At 35.5% G+C, this 24,922-nt stretch overlaps 1 protein-coding gene across 5 annotated transcripts; it reads left to right on the top strand.

Moving 5' to 3' along the window:
• Nucleotides 1-1,606: 1,606 nt before the first annotated feature.
• On the top strand, nt 1,607-23,559 carry LOC106070901 (uncharacterized). Of its 5 annotated transcripts, none has more exons than XM_013230888.2 (14): nt 1,607-2,089; nt 4,325-4,493; nt 6,300-6,503; nt 7,108-7,289; nt 11,716-11,875; nt 12,305-12,425; nt 13,516-13,702; nt 13,924-14,044; nt 14,686-14,861; nt 15,603-15,737; nt 17,409-17,453; nt 19,508-19,648; nt 21,027-21,140; nt 22,281-23,559. In XM_013230888.2, the coding sequence occupies exons 2-14, from the start codon at nt 4,376-4,378 to the stop codon at nt 22,425-22,427; spliced, it is 1,851 nt and encodes a 616-aa protein (XP_013086342.2). In that variant the 5' UTR covers nt 1,607-2,089; nt 4,325-4,375; the 3' UTR covers nt 22,428-23,559. The 5 variants fall into 5 exon arrangements, with proteins under 5 accessions (XP_013086342.2, XP_055869535.1, XP_055869536.1 ...); XM_056013560.1 differs by lacking the exon at nt 4,325-4,493 and adding an exon at nt 4,141-4,252 and having other exon boundaries at nt 1,608-2,089; XM_013230889.2 differs by lacking the exon at nt 1,607-2,089 and adding an exon at nt 2,532-2,596.
• Nucleotides 23,560-24,922: the final 1,363 nt, after the last annotated feature.

The raw sequence follows: 24,922 nt of genomic DNA, 5'->3' as shown, positions 1-24,922 counted from the left end.
GTGGTCCCCCCCCCCCCCAAGGCCCAAACGTGACGGTAGATAGCCTGCTATACGTACTTAGAATATGAAGATTCGATATATACGTAAAGAGAGGAATATAGTCACATAGAAAGAACAAGGTAGATGGAGATAGAGCTGTGAATGGAGAAGTGGAGAGATAGAAGAGCGAAAGAGAGGAAAAAGGAATCTGTAAAAAATTTCATGCTAATACGTCTAATAGTTTAAGAGATCTGTTCATGGGCGTAGGCCGGGAAGGGGGTTCACAGCGCTCCCTCAGATCCGGCCCCTAACTGGGCGGGGTGTCATCTATATAGGCCTACAGATGAGTCAAATCTAGAACAGTTCAAAGTTCATGTTATCATGGGCGCCCGCAGGGGGGGGGGGGTGCAAGTTTCCACCTATGGCTCATATTAAAGAAAAGAATTGGTTCCCCCTCGCACCCCCCATACCCATGTGATATTAAGTTCATTGTAAATACTTGTTTCATGATATAAATACAAAAAAAACTAACGTGAAAAACTATTTACTGTTCATCCGTTCGGCCCGTGCATCCCGACGGTTGATCAAACAAAAAATCCAAAACGCTGCCAAAACTGTCAATAAATTTACTACTGAATTGCTTCTCGTCGCGATGGACATGATACGCTTATCTGGCAGTTCTGGTATTATTCTGTACGTTGCTATATTCTTGAATCGTTTTAGTATGAAGACAAAACAGGTTGAACTGAGCATTATTATTGCTTGAAAAGCGAGACGTTATAATGAAGAAAAAACTAAGGAATCAAGATACGGAATGTTAAGTCGTGTGCTGTTTTTATAATCCCAAAAATGCAAACATGTGGTTTTTGCTCGGTGTATCTGTCGACTGCAAAGTTTCGGCAGCACCAACTCATTACCAAGTTTGTCTGCCAGCAGTGTCACATTACTCAGAGTGCCATCCCTGAAGTGTTCCTAGCATGGACGGGTTAGGGACTAAAATTAACCGTTGTGACCAAGAAGTCATGGAAAGATCACTCTTTTTTTTCTACCCCACGTAGTTTTAACGACGAAAAAAAGAGGGTGGGGGAGGAGAACAATTAATCTACTCTGTATTCAACCGTCACTAAATAGCAGGGCTGGACGCAATCCGTTGTGGGGCCCTATAATATGCGAAACGGATTTCGGGGGACCAAGTTTGGGTTGGGATACGGATAATAATAAGTGAAATTTAAGAGTTTGTATTAGAAATTAAATTCGTCTTTGCATTTTATTCATTCTTTACTATAAGTACAGAACTACTTTACGAGCCTTTTATGTAGCGAAGTCATATATAGCTAGTTAGGCCTAGTATATAATAACATTTTATTTCCAACATAGATCACGCTCAATCGCAAGAATTACCAAATGTTTCAATCTATCTGCGAGAATTGTTGAACTCAAATAATTCTTCATTAGTTTGAGCTTCTTTTAATAGATTGCATGCCATTTTTTTTTATCGCGCGAAGGATTGGCGTTTTCCATATTGAATGACACCCCAAAATAGTGTTCCGCGGAGCAAAGGTTGGGGAAACACCGCCCTAGATTAGGCCACACGATTATCTCAAGACTCTAGATCTAGATCTAGATTTCTTGTCACTTGAATTCGATTATTATTATAATAGAGTCAACAGAATTATAAAAAATCGTTCTCTAGATCTAGATTCATAAATTCTAAATAATATGTTATTTAATTATTATTATATAGTATATAGATCTAGATCTAGAATATAATTCAATATATTAGAATAATAGAAAAATTAGAATTAGAGTATTTACTAGAGAGCTAATCTAGCTCAGTAGCTGGCTACCTGTGTTAAGTGTGTTACTGTGAGTGTGTACCGTTAGTGGCGTTCACACGGTTAGTGTGTTACTTACAGTTACACTGTAAGTGTATGGGACTCTAGCTAGGTCTCTTGTATTAAATAGTATTACACTGTATTGTGCAAGATTAGGCGTTTTGATCTAGAATCTAGTCTTTTATTAAATCGAATCAACAATTAACATCGTGAGAAAATTGTTAATCAGCAGGTTAAGCCTAGGCCTAAGCCTAAGTCCTATAAAGTCAGGCTAAGTAAGTAAAATAAATTTTTATTAGAAATGAAAAAGCTGAATATTATTATTTATTTTACAGTCCTAAGACTAAGACAAGATTATTAATTGAAGATAAGATCTGAATGTGATATGTGAGAGCAGCACACCTATTTCAAGAATTTTAATCTGTTGGAAGATGCAGTCACTTTATGTCTTTTGTGATTAGCCTACCTATTGCCATCTCGATGAAGTTTGAAGTGTTGTTAAGTCATCATGCAGGATGGCCGCCTGGCCGTGTGGTTTGCGCGCTGGACTGTCGTTCGGATTTATCGATGGTTCGTGTTCAAACCCTGCCCGCTCCCATCCCGATGATGATCCCCCGTCGTCCTGCGGGAGGTTTGGACTAGGAAGTAATTATCTTCAACTATGAAGGAACATCCGAAACATGTAAAACATTTTACAAACATGCAAGCTTCATTTTAACTGATTCCTGTGTAATTTCAGAAAAAAAACTCCTAAAAAAAAAGCAAACTGTACTGCTCTGTCAGTGAGTATATCAGTCTTTCTGATTAACACGATGAGACCATCGACAGATCTAAGAGACACGATAGTCTGGAATGTTGAGCCATAGGCTAAATGGAGAGGCTCAAAGAGAGTGTGTCTCCAGTGTCAGCAAATTATCTTTTTACCTTTTCTGAAAGCTCCAGTCACTATAGACAACCATCTGGCTAAGGCCTAAAGCATTTTAAATTGGTTGCCTCCAAATATGAGAGTATCATCAAATAGGTCTCTATGTTTACCAATGTCTAAAAGCAGTGGTTCTTGCAACACTTTTGTATGGCTCTGACAGGGCCGGCCTTAGGGCACTGCAACCTATGCGGCCGTAGTGGGCCCTGCACCTTCATAGGCCCCGCGCTAACTCTATTTGTAAATTATTAAATTAAACCATTTAAACTTAACAGAGTTTCCGCTGCCTCCTGATTTTCCAGGAGCTCCTGGAAATCTGAAATTATTAAAATATCCTGAAAACTCATAAAAATGTCCTGAAAAATAGACAAAATTGTCTAACACCAATCCTACTCGCCATTAAAAAAAAATGGCAATGTCAGCTTTCATTTAATAAAAATAATAAGGTGAATTTTAAGCAAAACAAAAAGTTCCAATACTTAATTTAATGTAATAGTCACTGGCATATATATATAGATCTAAATCTATCTCGATCTCTTAAAAAATCTAGTAAATCTAAAAGGCAGTATGTGAATGTTATTGGCTTTTTGTTGGAAAACTATCTTCTCCTATGGATGGCTCGTAAAGTTAATTTGACCGTGATTTTGTACTTTAGTAAAATGCATAGATAATTATTTATTTTCAAACAAACAAATCTTAATTTTCACTTATTATCCTTATCCCTATTCAGACTAGGCCCTGCGCAATCCGTTTCGCATAGGGCCCCGTAATCTGTTGGACCGGCCCTGGACTCTGACACTTGGGTGTTCTAAGGCTCTTGTTAGGCCCCTCCACACTGTAACTTGGGCAGATAAGTCTAAATGGAGGTAACACTCAATTAACCAAATCAGATAACACAGGTGAAAGGTCAACAATGCAGAAAATACTCAATAACGATGTCGAATAAGGCGTTTAATATGTAATGAATGGAACCGTCTAATGTTGCTTAGCCAAAACGTTCCCTATTGATGAAACAACTTTTCGCACCAAATTCCTATTATAATAGTGTCCTAACATTCCTTAAACCATATTATTCCATCAAAGCTCCATAATGGACATACATTGACAACACTACCATACAAATGTCCATATGTTCTGTTGGAAGCACTATTTACTATTCGACAGCTGGTCAGACACCAGTCCCGCATGGTGCAAGACCACATTCCGATGCAATTTTCTTTTTTGGCAAGTTTAAAATAAGATGTTGTGACAGAAGTATCCTTATGAGCACTATAAAGAAAAGATCAGTTCAGGTATGTTTTGCCCTCACTAGCATATAGGCCCTATTGGGGTAAGCAGTTGGCAGCTGATGGTCTCTGAAATAATATGAAACTCCAAAATATAAATTTATATTTCTTTCTCTAGAAATACAAACAAGGAGCATCTTTTTTTTTGTTTACTCACGAAGCGGCCACATCCCTGTTGTCACTTTGAGTTGACTATAAATAGACTATAGACTAGATCCATATCTAGAGAGGTACTTAAACTAAAGATAGAGACTATTATTATTCTTTAAGATTACAAAATATGTGCTTTGTAATTTCTCCAGATGATGTCACTTTCTACTTAGATGTAGCCTGCGTCTAACTCATACTAATAAATGGAGGAAGAAATTAGGCTTGCTACTACAATAATACAGTCTCAAGAGAGACTGTTATTGTTCATTGATTCCTCAGTCTCAGAAGCAAATGGAATAACTAAACAAGATCTTGATCTAGGTACCCAGACATATTTGAAAGACTTATGTACTTATGGCTAGATCTAGAAGCCACAATTACTTCTGTTCATTTTTTTTTAAATTTAAAGGATTGAAACGGAATAGCATAACAAATTGCTTATTTAATATGAAGAGACAGCGATAGTAAAGAAAAAGAGTTCTTCTTCTGAGATCTATTTTAAGTAATCTAAATTTTGAGGTAACTGGTACTTGACTCACTAGGATTTTTGGAATTGAATGTTAACATGGCGTTGGTGAAAAGTTTTTTTTAATGAATAGAACAAAATGGATACATATAGGCTATATCATGTGTTGATTTTGTTTTGTCTGCATCCATGTCATCATCATATCATATATTTTAAACATCCTGGTTGGCACATTTGCTGGAGCTTTTTGCTTCAAATGGCTATTCTTCCTTTTTTCCTGTAAGTGTAAGCTAACTTTAGTTCAACGCATGTTCACACATTCAGTCCCATTATCGGATTGCACACTTTAATGTGGTTTTCTCTTTTGATTTTCATCTGCCATAGGTAATATTTAAAAACTTTGTTTAATCATGCTGATATTTATAAGTTACATAACTTACTGTGTTTTTTAAATTTTTCAACCTATCAATGAAATCTGCCAAATTTGTAATTGTCCTAAAAGTTGATTCTAGGAATTTTAAAACTCTAAAGCAATGGAAGCTCCTCTGTGACAGCCTGTTTGAACTATTGTTCTGTCTAGGAGAGATACCAGTAGCAGATGTAAATTTTACATCCTTATTACTGATGGTTCATTTCCCAAGGCACCCAAAACTAGAAGTAAGGTCGAAGGCTGTGCACACTGGGAAAAACTCCATTGTTCTTTTCTATGTAACAGCAGTCATAGGAGTGTCTGGCATAATTCATCTTGTTTAGCTTTCCTATTGGCCTTAATCGCCTTCTCTAATGGACTGTTTTCACCAAGACGCAACTTTTGAGTTTGAGAAGCATTTTCTAGGATAAAATCCACTATTACCACCTAGAATTAGACATAATGGAGCAATTTTTTGGGGGTTATTTTTTACTTAATTTGTATATTCTTTGAAACTTTGTGCTGACTCTATGCCCACTTCTCTCTTGGCTATCATGCCGAATATCAAACTGTTCCATTGTGTGTGCTTAATACTTTTTTAATACAGTAAAGTTGCATTATAACTTAACATAACTCAGTAACATTAAGGAATATCCTTTCTAAAATAAACAATAAAAAAAAAAAAAAAAAAAAAAAGCTTAATGTCCTACTTCATTATCTGTTTTTTCCTTGCATCAACATAAATAAGAGGAGAATCTAATTTTCATATCAAGTGATTGTTCAACATGCTGACCAACTTTTACCAACATAAGACTTACTTGACTTAATCCTGTGACCGCAACCACACCTCTACACCAAACTTTGTTCTGAGCAGCTTTCTTCATCTGCTCCCAGTATCCTCAGCTTCACTGATGACTGGCCTCTTCCAGGTATGGTTGGGCCTGCCCTCTTTCCACTTTCTTTGCGTATTCCAAAAAAAGTGCCTGCCTTGTTGTATATTGAATTATAAAGTTATGAATTGTCCCATCATGTCTGGCCAGAGAATTAGCTACTACTTGAATACATGTGTCAAAGTAGAACATAAACTGGCTGTAACTTTATCTAACTTTGGCCATATCTCTTGACCAATATGAAATGGCTGACCAATTAGTGAATGGGTCAGACTTAGAACTTGGCCAATAACAAACATACATAGGCCTATATATTTGTACTTATTTATTGAATTGATTTTTTGAACTAATGATTTGTTTAGGTAAAGAGCAAGCTTCTAAATGTCTTAATGCACTCAGAGAACAGAAGTCTTTTCTAGAGAAGAGTGATGTTGATTTCAGCCCTTTGTGTCTGCGCACTGACGACTTAGTAGAGCTCAAGCAGCTAGTATTGATGCACATACCATCCTCACTGAATGCAGAAACATGCACAAAAATAACTCATCTAGTTCAATCAGCTTTTAATGGTAATAATATTTACTTATTGTCAAGATTAGCAACAAAGAACGGAGACTTGTATTTTAACAGCATTATCAAAAAACTATTTTTTTAGTTAACACCATTGACAAAATTAAACTTTTCTAGCAAGTGTAAGATACCAAACTATGTTCTGATTTTCGAAAACAGCTTATGGTCTTTAATACTAGTAACATTACCTTGAATAGTACTAGATATTGGTTTTATGTGTAGAGGAAGCTACGGATCTAGGACAAAAAAGCATTTTCTGCTACATTTAGAAGATTTATCTCATAACTTTGATGGACATTTAGCTGAGGCAGTTGTAGAAATTAGTGACATGGAACCTTTGTGGTTCGTTTTTATGCTCTTATGACAGTCTAGTAAAAAAAAAATATTTACATTATTGTAAGTTTCATGTTTAACAACATAGAAATAAAACGATGGGTATTAAAGCTACTAAATCACTGAATCATGTTTATGATATTCTAAGCTAAAAATGTTGTTCATGGAAATTGATTTATTTTAACTGTTGTTAGTGTGTTTTTAAGTACAGACTAATACTGTAAATTATTTGATATAAATTTAAAACTTGGCTCCTCTATTTATTTTCAGGTCAGTGCAAAGCTATACTTTCCATCACCTTACTGACCTGCCCTTGGTATGAGCTTTCAAAGAGAGAAAGGGGGGAGCAAGCTAAACACAACATCCTTTACATTATTTTCACATCTGCAGATGAGCATTTCTTTGCTCCTGCCAACTCTCAGATCAGGGAAGAAGCTAGTGTTATTGATTTGGTTTGTATTTACCTTTATTTATTTTTCCTAGGGAGTTTTGGGATTTAGCAGTTAGAGTTTCTAAACCCCAGTCTGTTTTCTTGACAACCCTGCACAAAGACATTCATTCAACCTTATGCAGACCTGCCTACCGTTACGCAAAATGCGTATTCGTTGTGCAAAATCTCCCAAAAATGACAGTCAGTACGCAAATACGCATTTAACCCGTCGCGTTACGCATTTCGTATCCTTTTATTTCCCCCTCTCTTGACTAGCTTACGAGAGGTCACGCTAAGCCGTCCTGTTGGGCTGGAGGGGGGGGGGGGGGGGGTAACAGAAAAGGTGGGGGAACACATAGTGTCCAGATCTATACGTTGATTGGTTCTTAATAGCAATTAGATTTAGTCTAGAAATGAAGAACACAAGAGTGAGGGAGTGGCGGGTTGGTACCAGGTTGGTACCGTCAGTTAGCTGATACAAACGGTGACCAACGTGACTTTTTTTTTTTTTTTTGTAAGTTCATTAGTAGAAATTAATTATGTTGAATCCCTGATTCCCGTATTCATTTGTATAGAAAAAATATCGAAGTGCTATCGATTCAAAACACATTGAGTGACATTGTAGATATCAAGTCTAGATCTAGATCTGGATTCTAGATCTAGAATCTAGATAACTTGTTATACAGGAATAGATCCACGGCATCTGTAACACTTGAGCCCAGATCTAGAGTAGATTACAGACCTGCCTACCGTTACGCAAAAAGCGTATTCGTTACGCAAAATCTCCCAAAAATGACCGTCAGTACGCAAATATGCAAATAACCCGTCGCGTTACGCATTTCGTATCCTTTCCCCCCTCTCTTGACTAGCTTACGAGCGGTCACGGAGGTCACGCTAAGCCGTCCTTTTGGGGGGGGGGGGGATAAACAGAAAAGGTGGGGGAACACATTGTGTCCAGATCTATACGTTGATTGGTTCTTAATAGCAATTAGATTTAGTCAAGAAATGAAGAACGCGAGAGTGAGGGAGTGGCGGGTTGGTACCAGGTTGGTACCGTCAGTTAGCTGATACACCAACGTGACTTTATTTTGTTTTGTAAGTTCATTAGTAGAAATTAATTATGTTGAATCCCTGATTCCCGTATTTATTTGTATAGAAAAAAATATCGAAATGCTATCGATTCAAAACACATCGAGTGACATTGTAGATATCTAGTCTAGATCTGGATTCTAGATCTAGAATCTAGATAACTTGTTATACAGAAATAGATCTAGCTAGAGTCTAGCTAGTCATTACGTTATGTCATGATTCTCTACATAAGTAATTACTGTAGCCTACAAGCTAGATCCAATTTAGTTGTAGATCTAGTATGATTTAGATCATTTTAGATTGACTAGATTCTAGATCTAGATCGATAACATCTACTACCATCTAGTCTCGATCTAGACTAGATTCTTAGTCTTGGTATAGAATAGATCAAGGATGAAGGTAGGCCTACGAAAGTTTGGAGAGTAGACCTACGTTTGTAGCGGATCCACGGCATCGGTAACATTCTTGAGCCCAGATCTAGCGACTAGCGTAGATTATATTTATTATATAGACATCATGGGTGTAGCCAGGGGGGGGGGGGTTCCTTGGGGTTCAAACACCCCCCCCCCCCCCGAAATGAAATCACGCCCCCTGCTGGGGGGGGGGGGAGGGAAACGGAATTAAGTGACTGATTTTTGCTTTCATTTTGTTTATTTTAGGTGAGATTTTAATACTAAATCATCAATTACCACAGCACAGCCGAGGGGGGTTTGAGTTAAAAACCCTGTACCAGGGGGTTTTAAGTTTAAACCCCCTTACCAGGGGGTTTTGAGATTTTAAAAAACCCCATCAGGGGGTTTTGAGATACAAATCCCTCTACCAGGGGGGGGGGGGGGGGTTGAGTTTAAAACCCCCTACCAGGGGCTTTGAGTTTAAAACCCCCTACAGGGGGTTTTCAGTTTTAAACCCCCTACCAGAGGTTTTTGCAGTTAAATCCCCCTCTTCTATAAAACAAAACAAAAAAAAATGCAAACTGCAATCCCCAAATTCCAACAGCACAGTTAAGGAAGATTTTGATTTTAAAACCCCCTCCAAAATTTACGATAAACCCCTCTTCAATATAAAAAAGCAAATTACACATTCAAAATTTTATGAGCGTAGCCAAAGGGGTTTTGTGTTTAACAACCCCCCCCCCCTTTCCAGTTGGGGTTTGAAGCTAAAAAGTACCTCTTCAATATAAAAGAAAAAAGCAAATTACACACTATAAAATCTATGAGCATAGCCAAAGGGGTTTTGAGTTTAAATCCCCTCCTCCAGATGGCTTTTTCTTTAAAGTTAAAAACCCCTCCAGATGGTTTTGAGTTTAAAATTCCCATACAGAGCGTTTAGAGTTGAAAACCTCTCTTCAATATTATTTTAAAGCAAACTACAGTCACCAAATTTTATGATCGTAGCTAAATGGGGTTTTGAATTAAAAACAAAACAAAAAACAAACAACTCCAGAGATTTTTTAGTTTAAAACCCCTCAACAGATGATTTGACGAAAAAACTTTCCTTTTCGATATAAAATCTAAAGCGAAATACAGGCATGTAATTCCAAAAGTGTAGTCAAGAAAGGTTACAAATTTCTACCAGTGACTTGGGCTACATTAATAAAGTGTGAATAGTCTTCTGCCGAAATTGAAAAACATTAAATGTGGCTCAACAAAGATGGCTAAGACAGATTTTAGGAGTCAGTCATAGAGATCGGGTCTAAATCAAAGAAATCATATGCCGAACTGGGAGTCGAATCCTTAGTAAGTTTGTGACAGAGCGTCGCATGAGGTTTTGCGGGACATGTTCTCCGACAAAATGAATTATGCAAAATAAGAGTTGCGGAAACAGCTTTCCGGAAAATGCGCCGAACGGCGCGAGAGGGTCTAAGTCAGTAAGAATAGCACATTAGCTTTTTGAAATAAAACTTTTTAATAGCAAGATAATGCACTGTAGATACCTCAGAATATGCATTTTGTTGGCTTTCAATGCCAGAAATAGTGCTCGGCGGCGGGGCTTTGCCCCGCGCTGGGGAAGCGCTGCGAGCTCCCCCAGAACCCCTTGCTAGCAAGGGCGGGGAGTCTACAATAAACAATAAACGTCTTCCGAAAAGGTCAGAATGTAATAAAGATTAATTATGTACAAACACACATATTTTTTTTCCGCGGGGGGGGGGGGAATCCCCCCCAAAACCCCTCCCGAAAAAAAATCCTGGCTACGCCCATGATAGACATAGATCCAGATCTAGTCTAGATATCATCTCTATTGTCGTATTGATCTAGATTTAGATTGTAGATCTAATCATGACATCGAGATCTAATATATTGTTACGCATCTCACTATCCAGGCTCTCTGCAAACTACACCATACACCACCAACTTAAAGAACTTGACAAGTCAGGGCTCCAAAATAACGGAAAGGTTTAATGTCCATAAATAACAGCCAATACTGTACAATTGGCAGCACGTAGAACAGTACAAATAGCTCTGCGATAACAAATATCTCTCCGATAACACCGTTCCGCCGTATCAAGTCTTGCACTGGTCTCTCCGTCTCGTTCCGGGCTTGCACTGGGTTCAACAGTTCGGGACTGACTTCACACACTTGGGCTCGTTGTGTCGGACTCGATCACAGACCAAGATCAAGACGCCGTTCGTCTCAACTGTACTTGACAGTACTCCGCACTGAACCGTCGTAAGGCTCCGTACAGGACCACACCGTTGAACTGTGCTGTAGTCGACCGTGTTCTGAACTCCTGTCGTAAACCCGCTTTCTGAACCGACTTGACTGCGACACCGTCGCTCTTTATATAGGGTCCCTACTGGCCTTCTAGAACCGGACAGAACGCCGCTCGACGTTTCTAGGTGGTCAGATGACTACAACTCTCGTGACGCTACTGAGCTCTGTTCACGACGTCGATCCTTCCCGAACCATCCTGTTGACACACGACTCGACTGACCGTCGTAACTCGTCATGGTTGACCGCTCATCTAGCGCTGGCCTGGGGCGATTTGCGTCGGCTGACTACACTCACATCACTACCCCCATCTGTGCCACCACCAGGTTTATAACAATATATATATATGACAAAATAGTGGATCGCGTAAGTGTTACGCATTCTGGTGCCAAAATACGCATTTTGACCATCAGCGTTACGCATTTGGACTTTTTTTGGTAGGCAGGTCTGCTTATGTAGTATTCTAGAGCCCTTTGTTTATTCATCTTACTTTTTTTGTCAAACTAGTTTTAAATTTTGTTGTTATTTTAAGCACTTAAGTTTTGACGAATAAAAACAATTGAATATTCTTTACATCAGAATTATTGTATTACAGTATATAAAAAGCTAAAACAGATCACATAGATATATGCATTTTTTATTCTTTTTAGGCATGGTTGTGTGCAATAGAACTAACCCACTTTGGTCGGGCTCTGGCTAGAGGGTTAACACGAAGTGTACAGGCTCTGCACTGTAGTAAAGAGGCAGAGATTTTTTCAACACAAGAATGGAATAATTTGAAACAAAATTTAACTTTTCTCAAAATTGCTGGTTAGTTTGATCAAAACCTCAACTTATTTTTGTTTTATTTCAGATTGTCTACAAGAAATATTCCTTTACTAACAACTTAGTTGAATTCAGAGGTTTCCAAAGATTAACTACCTGTAGCATTGTCCCTTCACCTTCTGCTAATTGAAAAAATATATATATAAAAAAACAGCACTCACACACTAAAAAATTAATGGTTAAAAAATTGAAAATGATTAATAAATGATAATCAAAGCTTCGGGTCTGAATTTCACTTTAACTCATTCTATGTATGTGTGTGTGTACAGTTTTGTTTTTTGATAATTTAAAAGTACTGTACAATAAATTGTTATTAACTCTTTATAGTCACTTCAACTTTGATAAAATACTTATTACCGGCACTGTTTCTCTATTTCCAAATGTGTTTTATTATTATATTCTATAATGTTTCAGGAACAAAAACTTTTAAACAAGCATGTTTAGGTCAAGCACTGGGTGTTGGAAAGAAGAAGAAGCAAGGTGCTTTTAAGTTACGCCCTGGAACCTCTATCTTTAAAATTTGTCAATCATTTAGGTGGATCATTTTTGGTTGTTATCAATCATTTATTAACTATTAGTACCGTAAATCATTCTTCTTAATTACAGTGTGTGATATATAAATTTTCTATGACTACATTGCTTAAACTGACTTTGATAGTTAATTTATGTCCTTGATAAAAGCTAAATCAACATTTTTTAAAATATTGACCTGGTCTTACTTGTATCTATTAGAATTTATGCTTAGACTATTTATTATAATAACATAGGTCTTTTTTTTTTTCAAGTGTAACTATTGCTGGTACAGAGAAAGTAAACATGCCTGAAAAATGTTTTTTTAAACATTATGTTTCAACATTATCTTAAATTAATCTGAAGTAACAAGAATTGTGAAATAAAACGTACCGTTTTGTGCAGATGATGTAAAGCTAACCAGTTTCTGTGGCTATTAATGAGGATGTCATGTGGCCAGCACAAGGACCAACTTTAAATCCCCAACATATGTTAAGTGTCCATTAGAGTTGGGCATAAGGGGATCCTGTTGCTTCCAAATTGCGGTGCCATGTATTCCTGGGCCGTCCCTCCTTCCTCTTTCCTTGGCCGTTCCAGGTTAGGGCTAGCCTTGTTATGTTGGATGCAGGCTTGCGAAGGGTGTGACCTATCCATCTCCAGTATCTCTGAAGGATATCTACTTTAATGGGCTGCTGCTTTGTTCTTTGGAAGCAGATGGGCAAGACGTGGGGACAGTTGGAGAGACTTGCAAAGAAACGAGATGCCTGGAGGAAGCTGGTTGGTGGCCTATGTCCCTGAAGGGGCCACAGACAGATGAAGAGATGAGATTAAGGGTATCCTAAAAATATCAAAAAAAAAAAAATCCTAGCTCTCATTGGAATTGGTAGCCAAGACTCATCAGTGTTAGCCAAGCACTGACCACCATGCCCCTTTGTGAAAAGAGCTTAAATTTTTATTTTTATACAATCGAAAAAATAGATCTATTTAAAAGTTTAAAAAAATAGCGTCAATAAAAATGGAAAAAAAAGTTTAATGTGTAGTCTTATATTCAATACTAGTCTATGCATTATTTCTATATAAAATATTTAGGAACCTTTCAGTATTATCATTCACAGGCTTTGTCATCTTGTTGAGCAAGCACTGAAACAAAATGATGACATTTCTACTGTGGATGAAAGTCAACTTTCACTTGTTGCTTCAAAGGCTGTGGACCTGATTTGTCAGTTCTATGATCATCCAGACTCTGTGAAGTGCAAGCATGAGCTATTTGATTTATTATGTCAATGGGTTAATGAATTGAAGGTAAATTTCTATGTATTTGTATTTCTAGTTACCGGTACATTAAAGTTATATTACGCTATTAAATTTGTAATTATTTTAAAAATATAATTTTGTGTTTAACTTATATGCTGGTAGCAAGTTGCAAAGAATAATTGACTTATGTGGGCAAAATATTCATTACTGCTACTTTATATTCACATTCATAATACAGTTAGATTTTGTTTATGATCTTTTCACCAAAGGCAGATCATCGTGTCATTGAGATGGACTCAGACAAAAAAAATCAGACCTTCATTAGCACAACATTAGGTTCATGGTTAACGTCAACCAGACTTCAGGGAAAGAAAATTAAACCTTTTGCTGGTAGGTTTTAAACCTTGAATATATAGGTTTAAAAATACAATCTTGCAATTTTTCCTATCTAATGCTTGTAAAGACTCAGAATCCACTTTGAATTATACGGCTGCTCAGAAAAATGTAAATCAGAAAATGTTTGCAATGTTTATGGATACACAGCATTTACTTGACTTGGAATGAAAGACAGTTTGATATTTCTTGTTGCTTATATGTCTTTACAAAAGAACACTGCTACATCACTACTAATTAACTGCCGTTTCAGTTAATGTATACATTCTGGCATTGAACTTAATGGTCAGTACCTAACTGTAAACTTCAAATGTTTGTTGTTACCATAGGATCAATGTTTTATCATATCATAGCAGGCAATTGTTAACCTTAAATCTAAACCGACTGTGTTGGCAAGTAGCCATTTAAAAAAAAAACTTGACCATTTTTGTTTCCTGTCTGTCCAAATGGTAAATTCTTTTTTTACACTGCACAAAAAAAAAAGATTTGAACTTCAACATGTATCGGTAGCATAGTTTAAACTATTCTATTTTTTTTCCCCTTTTTTTACACTTATGAGCTCTCATGCAAGTATTTGAAGTGTTAAATATGTTTGATTTGCTTTGCCTTAACTTCATAAATATATATTTTTTTTAAAGCATTACCTGATGACCATTCTCAACTGTTAAAAATAATGCAGGAAATAGGGGGTCCAATGGCTAAAATACAACCAGAACAGATTTTACTGGTTACCATTGCTGGTAGCGCTCTGTACAATTTGAAGGTTCCAGACTCTGATGTTGATTACCTTGTGGTGTATGCCTTGCCAACTGAAGTAAGGATGACTTGTTGCTTCATTTATGATTTAGTTTTTACATGTGTGTAGGCCTTTTGACAAAATTCTGTTTACAGTCTTGTCCTTGAACTCGCCATTGAATAAAATAAAGTAGTCTCATTTCATTCAAGCATATGAATATCCTTTGGCATTTAAATTGTACTGATATGGATTCTAGCAGTGGACTCTGGTCCAATCTTTTTTCTTATCTTCTTATCTTATATAATACAGACCTTACTTCAAAAAAGAAGATGATGATTACGTCCTACGTGTCATGCATTCAGTCATGCATATTAACCAATGACTTAAATTCTGCCAAGTCACTGGTTTTCCTGGCTAACTCAGGGGAATTTTTGGGGGAAACAAGTGGTAATTTAAGGGTAACAGGAGAAACTTTTTTTAATGCAGTTTTTAGGCATTCAAATAAGAAACTGGAGTTAAATCTTGACATATTTTTAGTCTTATGATTTAAACTCAAACCCCTCCTTTTTTTTCTATTAGATATCCATATGTCCCACAACCAAGTGACTATGAAAACAAGCTAAAAGCTTAAAGTTATATAAATCCCCAAAATAATAACAACAAAATCATTTCCTAATTAATCTATTGTTAGAAAGATATATTTGTCATTCTATGCTAAGCACTAGAGCTGTTACGATGTAGATATTTTAAGATGTAGCTTATTGTTTATTGGAAGAACATGTCTTCAATAGTTTGGCTAAAGGTTTTTTTAATTGACAGACTTTACTGTCTGCAACAAGTAAGGTTCAAGAATGCTATGAATGTAGAGGTCAGCATCAAGTCATTGAGTATGGTGCCTATGAAGCCAGAACATTTTGCGAGATGCTTCTCAAATGTAGTGTGATATTGCTGGAGGTAAATAGTTCTTCCATATTGCGACATGAGACTTGTGTGTGCACATTCTTTTGCCATAAACTTGAATTTCACAAAAAACCTTCCCATTGAGTCTTGAGGATAAGATAATGTTATCTGTCTGTCCTGATGATCAAGTGGAGTTGTCTTTCTTGTTAACTCATTTTGTTGGATGCACTAAATGCTTGGTGCCCATTTAAGTTGTGTGGATTTAAGATGAACCTTATATAAATTCTCAGTACCGGTTGTCTCTCACGGTCAAAACATTTCTTTATACCTACCTACTTTTATTAGTTAGGGAACATTCAGATATTACATAACGACTAAGTTGGAGAGTGAAGTTATAAAAATTTGTTACAAGGGTGTTAAGGAGTGTGTGTGTTTTTTCTATGGTAGCAGTGGGAAGAGGTAAGCGATTGGTTGTGCATGATGCAAGATAGGTGGCATTGTCATTGGTTTTAATTGGAATGAGACGACTCCAGAACTTAAGACTGTGTTATTGTTAAGATAGTGTTATTTTAGTGAGTTAGAGTTTGTTAAAAAATATTATTATGGTACTACAGTCTACTACATTTCTTTCATCTCATATTAACTTGATTTGGTCTATAATATAATAAAAGTTCTATTTGGTATTGTTCTCAATGAAGTTATTTAAGTTATTTGAAGTTTTATTAGTTAAGATCTATTACGTTTACAGCAGTATAGTTGTCTACCAGTAGTTTGGTTCTACCAGCCAACGACTGTCAACAACAAAGAGGGAGAGGGGTGGGGGGGTCTGAAGATTTGCTACTTAACAAAACAATAAAACATTCAACTGAAATAACTAAACTTTTAAAAATTTTAACTCTTGTGTTTATGTTATTCATATTAATATCACATTGCCTTGAGCCTACTTTATGTTTCTTAACAGTGCTTTATAAATTGAATTATTATTAACAGGTAAAGTGGTCCCTTGACTTTCGTTGGTTAATTTATGTATTCTCTAACCTTTTTTTCGTTCCCATTTTTATCAAAGCTTTCACATTGTGCTGCTCCATCACCAATATATTGTACAACCATTGTGAAATTATGATGAGCACTTTTGTCAACCATCATCATTTATGTCATCCAGGGGACTGAGGGATTTGCATTGTGTTTTTTTGCCTCCTCATGTGACTGTTAAGATCTATCTGAGCCTGGAATGTTGCACAGCACAATGTGCTGATTATTCCAGCTGGAGCTTGTGTCATTCACCTTGTTTTTTTGTTCTCTGACGCTTTTCTTCTGTCAACGCTGTTTTTTCTTCTCTCTGTTATTTTCGTGCCAGTTCTCAAAGCATGTGTCACAAAGCTCTATCATGTGCTTCCATCTTACATTTGCCAGGGTTAATGTTAAAAGCTTTCAGAGACTTTTTTCTTTGTTCACCTTGTGCTCCCATTTCTGGCCATAAAGGAGTCTTTTTGGGAGGCTAGATGTCCATTCCGCTTGCAGACCCACTTTTTGTCTTGACACTTAACAGTATTTTTCTGAGGCACATCACAGGGAAATGGTTCTGTTTTTTTTTGTATGTCTTCACCAAAAACTTCTCATTCAAAATACTTTATGCTTTTGTGTTCTTCAATTTTAACTGTTTATGTCAGGTGCATTCTTTGTTTTTGACTAGATTTATTTTTACTGGGTACTGTTGTTTTTCAGATATTGTACACTGATGAGCATGTATACTCCAATCATCTCTGGCAGGTTGGTCAAGAAGATTATTATCAAAATTTGTAATAAAATAATTTAATGCTTAACCATTATATTTGGTATATCATGGTTTGACAATACACAGGGTTCGTAGCGCTCCTAAAAACTCCTAAAAATGAAAAGTCTCCTAAAATCCTAAAATTCTCCTGAAAATTGCCGAAAGTCTCCTAAAATTTTGTCCACTCTCCTAAAATTTTTACCCAATATTTAAAAAAAAAAAAATAAATTTTGCTTATTTCTTGCTAAAAATGCGGGGGGAAAAAAACAGCGTAACTAGGAGATCGCGTGACCTTACGGGCTGACTGTGTTAATGAGCTGACCAGTGACGCTTCTACGCCGCCTTTCACCCACTTGTGAAGCGCGACCTCGTGATTGAAGATGGCCTTGGTTCAAGCAAGCATTTCACCTGGCAGTATTTTTCTGAAGTCAGCGTAGAAATGTTTGTTTCCATTTATTGTTACCACTAAAGACGCGCTAGATCTAGTCTGTAGTGACTATTGTCTATAATTAGATCAATTACCAGACTAATTTGTAGGCTACACATCTCCGGTCCCTCCCTCACCTAAAATCTTCTTGTAAGTGTAAGAGTGACTTCGCGTGGAAAATCGGTAAATCTTCTAGATCTAGCTAGTATCTAGTAATAGTATCTAGATTTAGATTTAGATCTAGTGAAGATAATTCACACTTAACATGAAAAATCAGTGAATTTTAGTCAATTTAATGATCTCGATACATCTAATGTCTAGATTAGGCCTACTCTAGAAATACGCTAGATTCTAGATTTACGCTAAATCACTTAGAATCTAGTGGAGATAATTAGCACAAAGAAGTGAAAATCCCGCAAATTTAGTGACTTAGATTTAGACTCTAGATCTACGGTATATCCAGTGAAGATAATTCGATACTGCCACGAAAAGTCCGCAAATTTTAGTGACTTAGATCTAGACTCTAGATCTACGGTAGGCTATATTTAGTGAAGATAATTCGCATACTGCCGCGAAAAGTCCGCAAATTTTAGTGACTTAGATCTAGACTCTAGATCTACGGTATATTTAGTGAAGATAATTCGCATACTGCCGCGAAAAGTCCGCAAATTTTAGTGACTTAGATCTAGACTCTAGATCTACGGTATATTCAGTGTAGATAATTCGCACACAGCCGCGAAAAGTCCGCGAATTTTAGGACTTATATCTAGACTCTAGATTTACTTGAAATCACTAGAATTTAGTGAAGATAATTCTCACACAGCCGTGAAAAGTCCGAAAAATTTTTAGTGACTTAGAGTTAAAGTCCGCGAATTTTAGCGAATTAGCTTTAGAGTCTAGATCTTCTGTAAATTTGGTGAAGATAATATTCACACAGCAGTGAGAAGTCCGCGAATTTTCTCGACTTTGATCTAGACTCTATAGATTTATGCTAAATCACTAGAATATATATAGCGAAGATATTTCTCTCACAGCCCTGAAAAGTCCGCGAATTTTAGTGACTAAGATCTAGAGTCTAGATCTACTGTAAATTCAGTGAAGATAATTCTCTCACAGCCTTGAAAAAATTCGCGCATGTTAGTGACTTAGATCAAGAGTCTAGATCTACTGTAGAGTCTAGATCCACTGTAGATTTAACGAAAATATTTCGCATGCAGCTGTAAAAAGTCCGTAAAAATTATTACAAAACAACATGTTAGTTAAAGGGAAAGCTCATTCATTTTTGTACAGTACAGATGGCTTGGGAGGTTAGTCCTTGTTATTTTCAATCTGCTTTTTGAAGTACGGTATGTACTGCCATATGATAGTAAAAAAAAAGTTGAACAATATTTGGCCTCTTGAATTGAATCAGCTTTTTTTTCTTTATCTTTTGATTTATTTCAAGAGATTTTTTTCATCCTACTGTAGTGTTATTACAATATCATAGTCTTTTTCTATGCTTATGAGATGCCATTACATATTCTCTTTTAAAGCACTGGTTTAGTATCATTGTTATAAACCAGGAGATAGAACTTAATATTTTTGGCATATTCTAACAGACTTTTTTTTTTCTTTTCTAAATAGGAACTTTCCAAACATAAGAAAGAATTTGTCACTGAAAAAGCCATACTTCAGTATTTAGGATTAATAAAAAATAACATGAAGTCTATAGCGACAGGAAAACTGGTGCATTCTGTCAAAAGGGACAGAAAGCTTTTCTATCAGGTAACATTATTATCTTTTTCTACACATTTTGAGAGTTACCGGTACACTCTTCTATCTAATGGAATGCAGATGCTTTTCAACTTAATATCTGCATTTTAAAGATTAATATGGTCAACTTTGCTAGTTCAGACAATTTATTTCAAGTTGTCCAATGGAAAGAATTAGTGTGTGTGTGTAAAGTTACTGTTCTTTTGAACATAATAGCTAGTTGAAAGAATAACTGTAGATTGAATTTTTGGCAAAAAGCCAAGTTGCAAGCAATGATAGAATTCAACAAATAAGAATATTGTCAATGTTATTTGTTTTACCTTAGCATCATTGAAGTAGAACTGAACATACATTCTCTCTGTTCTGTTTAACATATTCCTAGAGTATATCATGATGCATATAATTGAGGGACTTAATTAATAGGGACCTGTGTCCAATGATATGTTCTCAGATGATATAGACCTTACTAACACACTGAATGCTGCTGGGATTTAAAAACCAGCTTCTAAAACTGCAAAACTATCAGCCAGGCAGAATACAAGATGTTCCATAAAACTTGACAGACAAACTCTTGATGAAGTCAACATATCCATCAACTTTTTAAAGGCTTACACTTTATAAACATATATAATAAGGAAATTGAATATTGTTTAAAAATTTATTTTTTTTTAACCTGGCCTCTTTTATGAAGTGGGGAAATTAAGAGTAACATTTTTAATGAGATTAACATTGCTCTTGCTAACAATTTTTATACCATACTATTTTTGATTATGAGAGATGGACACTGAATCTTTAAGCTGAAAGACATTTAAGCCTTTAAGAATATATTTTGCAGAAGATTTCTAGGTTTATGATAAGCAGAACATTGCATGTTATCAGTATATGGTAACAGAATTTAAAAAGTTTGACATGCAACTAGTCCAAAGCTAACAGAATGGACTGGGCTGTGCTTGGAGAGGACAAAATCTTATACCTGTAGCTTGGAAACACTGTAAGAGGTCATACTTTGGCCAATATTATCCTTTATGGCACAATGGAGAAAGTACACAGAAATTGTAGTCAGACCAAAATCTGGTTTTTAGAGATTGAAAAGAGTTTAGCTGCCTTTCTGATGATAGACTAATGCAGATATCTACTGACTGGGAGGATTGAAGAACATTAGTTTCTCATAGAATAGCAGCACTCTCCCATGTTGCAAGTCAACAGTTTAAAAAAATGTGTTGCTGAAAAACTATATATTGGTGAAAACATGTTTGCATCCAAAAATGCTTAATGATTTTGTTTTTTTATCATGTTCATTAGTCGGCAACAAACTTGTAGCTAACAGTTTATTATTAATAACTTTATTGTTAACAATATGCACAGATTTTTCTCATTTGATTATCCTCAGAATTTTCATAAGCTTCATTGCCTGCAGTACATGATGACTGGGGAGGTGCCACCTGTCAGGTTAAATGGCCCAATAAGGGACTTTGTAATGAATGTTAGAACACAACATGAAGGGGTAAGAACAAATTGTTAGTGGAATTCATACAATTATGGTGCAAGGTACTGGTACATAAAAAAAAAAAGGATATTGAGGATCGATTATTAAATAAATGGTTTATAGGGCCCTGTTGTACTCTACCATGCTGATCTTGCCATTTGCATGGCTATAAAGATCTGCTTTGAAAGAAGCTTGGTTTATTCAAAATCTAATCATCAAAGTCTGAACAATTTCTGGGTCCTAGCATAGGAAAAAAAAGTACCCTTCACTACATTTACAGAATCATTTGCCAATTATTATAGAGGCCTTATTTCATGCTGGTGATTTTTTTCAGGGCAAACTGTACAGATGAACCAAATACTTTTTCTTGAACACTCCATTTTTTAAATTAAATTTTTAGAGACATTAATTTTTTATTTAAATATCTTTTATTGGCACTCTACATTTTAGTATCACCATTTTGGTTGACAGAAGTTCTGACAATAACTTAAGAAAAAAATAAAAACATTTTATGCTAAACATTTTTGTTTTAATTACTGCAGTCTTCATTTCTATCAACACATTAAGACTGAGAGAAAAAGGGAGAGATATCCATACAACCAACAGAATGCTTTGACCTCCTCACAATTATACAAAGATGTCTGGCCCTCCCATCTTCACTTTAGAGGATTCCTCAGCTACACACTCTGTCACTCAATACCCTTGGCCTTAAAGTGACCATCATTCCTACTCCTTCTTGATCCCACTGACCCTCTCTATTGACAGGACCATTTTTACAGGTTATTTAAAAATTACTTCATCTCTATTTCACTCTCTTCACCTCACTCATCTAAAGATATCTAAGATCTACTGCAACGTAACATTGGACAATGACACCAACATATATATATATATATGTAGTATGACAAATCTCTTATTCTTAAATCTCATGGAAAGAAAAGCTACTGTTTTATACATAAAAAGAATTACATAATTTGAGCACACATATGTAGTACATAAAAGTGTATCAATCTTTTCAAAGACATAATTGCTTGAACGTATATTGTTTGTCTCAGTCAATTAGTGCCAAAAAAGTCTGGTTCAAAATGGAGAAGCCAAAATCTTCTGTCTATTTAACAACTGATGATTTTAAATTTAGCTTTTAATCTTTTTCCTTAGGAGTGGAGTAGAGAGAGTATTTTGAAACAGTTACATGACCAGTACAGAGATGTGAAAGAAAAATTGGCTCAAAGAGAGAGCAGGTTGAAGGAGAATCCTGATTATAACCTGTGTATGCAATGGCTCATGACCTGTAGAGGCTTATGATTGCTACTTATTGGTTTATGTGATTTTTTTTTTCGAACTGTTCAAAGATCTAAGTATGTCTACCTTTTGGCATCTTCCAAAATTTCTAAAAAATTTTGTATCATTATTGTACATTTTTTTTTTTTACAATATTGTGAAAACTAGGAGCCCATACTTGCGATAATTACATGTTTAACTAAAAATTATATTTTATTTATTTTTTTTTTTTTGGTTTCATTTGTGTAATAATCGTATATATTTAATCAAATATAGCAATTTTAAGTAAAGAAAAAATAATGATTAAAAGCTTTCAAATTTAGAGTTAATATTCATTTAGTTGTCAACCAGTTTAGTGTAAGATTATTGATACATTTTGTGAATTATATTTTATTTCACCTAATGTACAGTACATAACGTATTTTCCTGAATTTGTAGTTTTCAGGGAGGGAACATGGAGGCTGAGTGAACACTATATATTTGCATAAGTGTTGCATTTATCTACTGGCAGAGTTGTGCATGTTTGTTCTTGGTGAATCAAATTTTAATAATTACTTTTTTCATTTTTTTGTGATTCTAGATCTTATTTGTAAGCATTCCTCTGTACATTTTTGTACACAATACTACATAATTTAATGTGCCTCTCTATTTCTATTCATTTCAATCAGCAAACTAATATACATTTTTTTTTATCAAAATGAAATTTAGTTATAAACAATGTTATACATGTTCCAGAATTTTTATGATACCAATAAAATCTTGCTTTTTGTTTGCAGCCTTGCTAGAGAACAGCTTCTATTTGTGTTTGTGTTGCTCCGTCTGTGTTAAGAGCTCAGTAACTAAAAATATTGTCGATATTGTGAACCAAATAGATTAAACTGCTTTAAAATGAAATATACATATATATCCAATGCACATACAAGTAAAACATCTGTATAACAAGGTGTCTTACACTGTCTAATTTGTTTGATGAGTTTTGTTAGTTAAGATTATTTATTTTGTAATTGAGTTTCAAACCTGTTGCATGACAGCAGGGTATAACACTGCAGGATTCAAACTCAGAACCATCATGATGACTGTGAACAGCACATACCATGCATCCAACCTTTTTTACTTCATTTTTTTCTTTTTTGTATTAAAAAATAGGGGCAACCTACTCTTGGTCTTCTAAAAGTGTATCATTTCGTTTTTTTATGTATATACTTTTAAGTAAGGTGACAATGTCAGTTTATTTTACACACTTTCTTTCTTGAAATGGGTTTGGCTGTTGAAACTATAACTTCATTTTTATATTTATATATTATATAAATTCATTATTATTTATTTATTGGGCCAAAAATAAATGCTACCTACTTTTTGGTCTTCTCATAGCATACCCTGCTTATTGTATGCACATTGTAATATATAATACTATAATTCAACCTTTTTTTTTTTTATCAACCAAGAGTTTCGATCATTTCCTCTTACAAACTATGTTAATGATAATGTAGAGTCACATAATGGTTCATTTTGTGGTCATGAATTGTTTTGAATGCAATTTAAGTCAGTAGAACTGACATACAGGAGCTGCCTATATAGATCAGTTATACATGTTTTCCTGTAGATGCTAAATGCTAAAATTGAAGATTATTACATCCTAAACAATGACCAATGATTTTGATAATATATAGATCTATCATTTGGCATACAACTTGTGGGCTGGATCATATAGAATAAATGCCCTGGCTGATTTTGACACCCATTCCTCCCCAGGATACAATAAATTAATCAAGAAAACATTAAGAAACTGGAACAGACACATAATAGAGCACTGAGATTCATAACAAACGAATATTCACATTTGACTAGTGTAACACCTTTAGTAATATCACTAAATTTAGAAAGCCTTCAGGATAGAAGACTTAAAAGTAAAGTAGCAATTATACATAAAACACTGAACCATATTATAATCTTCAAATACAAAAACAAAATTTAATAAAATACTCAGAAAGACACAAGGAGAAAGGCACATTCCTCGTTCCATGTGCTAGGACAAATTTGTACAAAAGCTCCTTCTTCCCTAACGCTATTGGAGCATGGAATGGGTTGCCTGAGCTAGCCAGGAAAACCAGTGACTTGGCGGAGTTTAGGTCATTGCCAATAATATGCATGACTAAATGCATGACTCGTATGACGTAATCATCTTTTTTGAAGTAACGTCTGTATTATATAAGATACGATGACATTACTTGACGTGCACCAAGGCTAGACTAATGTTCCGTAAGGTCCTATTTTTAGAATATAAATTAATACCAAGTTTTCTCCCCATAGAAAAGTTCATGGTTCTTATTGATCGATTTTGAACTTTTAAACTTTCAACCCAAATAAACAACAACGAACTCGGTGACGTATTACACATTTCGTGTTGGCAATCGTGCACATTGTACTTTAAACAAAGTTAGTTGGGTTTTTATCCCCAGAATTTAGTGTTTGTTTTTCTAAAGCTATCTCATAGGGCAGCTGGCTTTCCTATTCTTATG

This window comes from Biomphalaria glabrata, chromosome 16, assembly GCF_947242115.1.
Source record: "Biomphalaria glabrata chromosome 16, xgBioGlab47.1, whole genome shotgun sequence".
Lineage (NCBI taxonomy): Eukaryota > Metazoa > Mollusca > Gastropoda > Planorbidae > Biomphalaria > Biomphalaria glabrata.
The sequence above is the reverse complement of the archived record's forward strand: the minus strand, read 5'-3'. Positions and strand labels throughout refer to the sequence as shown.

What these genes read in the sequence shown, in the direction of transcription:
- LOC106070901 (XM_013230888.2), top strand. Translation starts at nt 4,376, where the DNA reads ATGGAGGAAGAAATTAGGCTTGCTACTACAATAATACAGTCTCAAGAG. An exon ending in AACTTTTCTCAAAATTGCTG is followed by an intron (nt 11,876 to 12,304) that starts GTTAGTTTGATC and finishes ATAATGTTTCAG; the next exon opens with GAACAAAAACTTTTAAACAA. An exon ending in AATGGGTTAATGAATTGAAG is followed by an intron (nt 13,703 to 13,923) that starts GTAAATTTCTAT and finishes TTTTCACCAAAG; the next exon opens with GCAGATCATCGTGTCATTGA.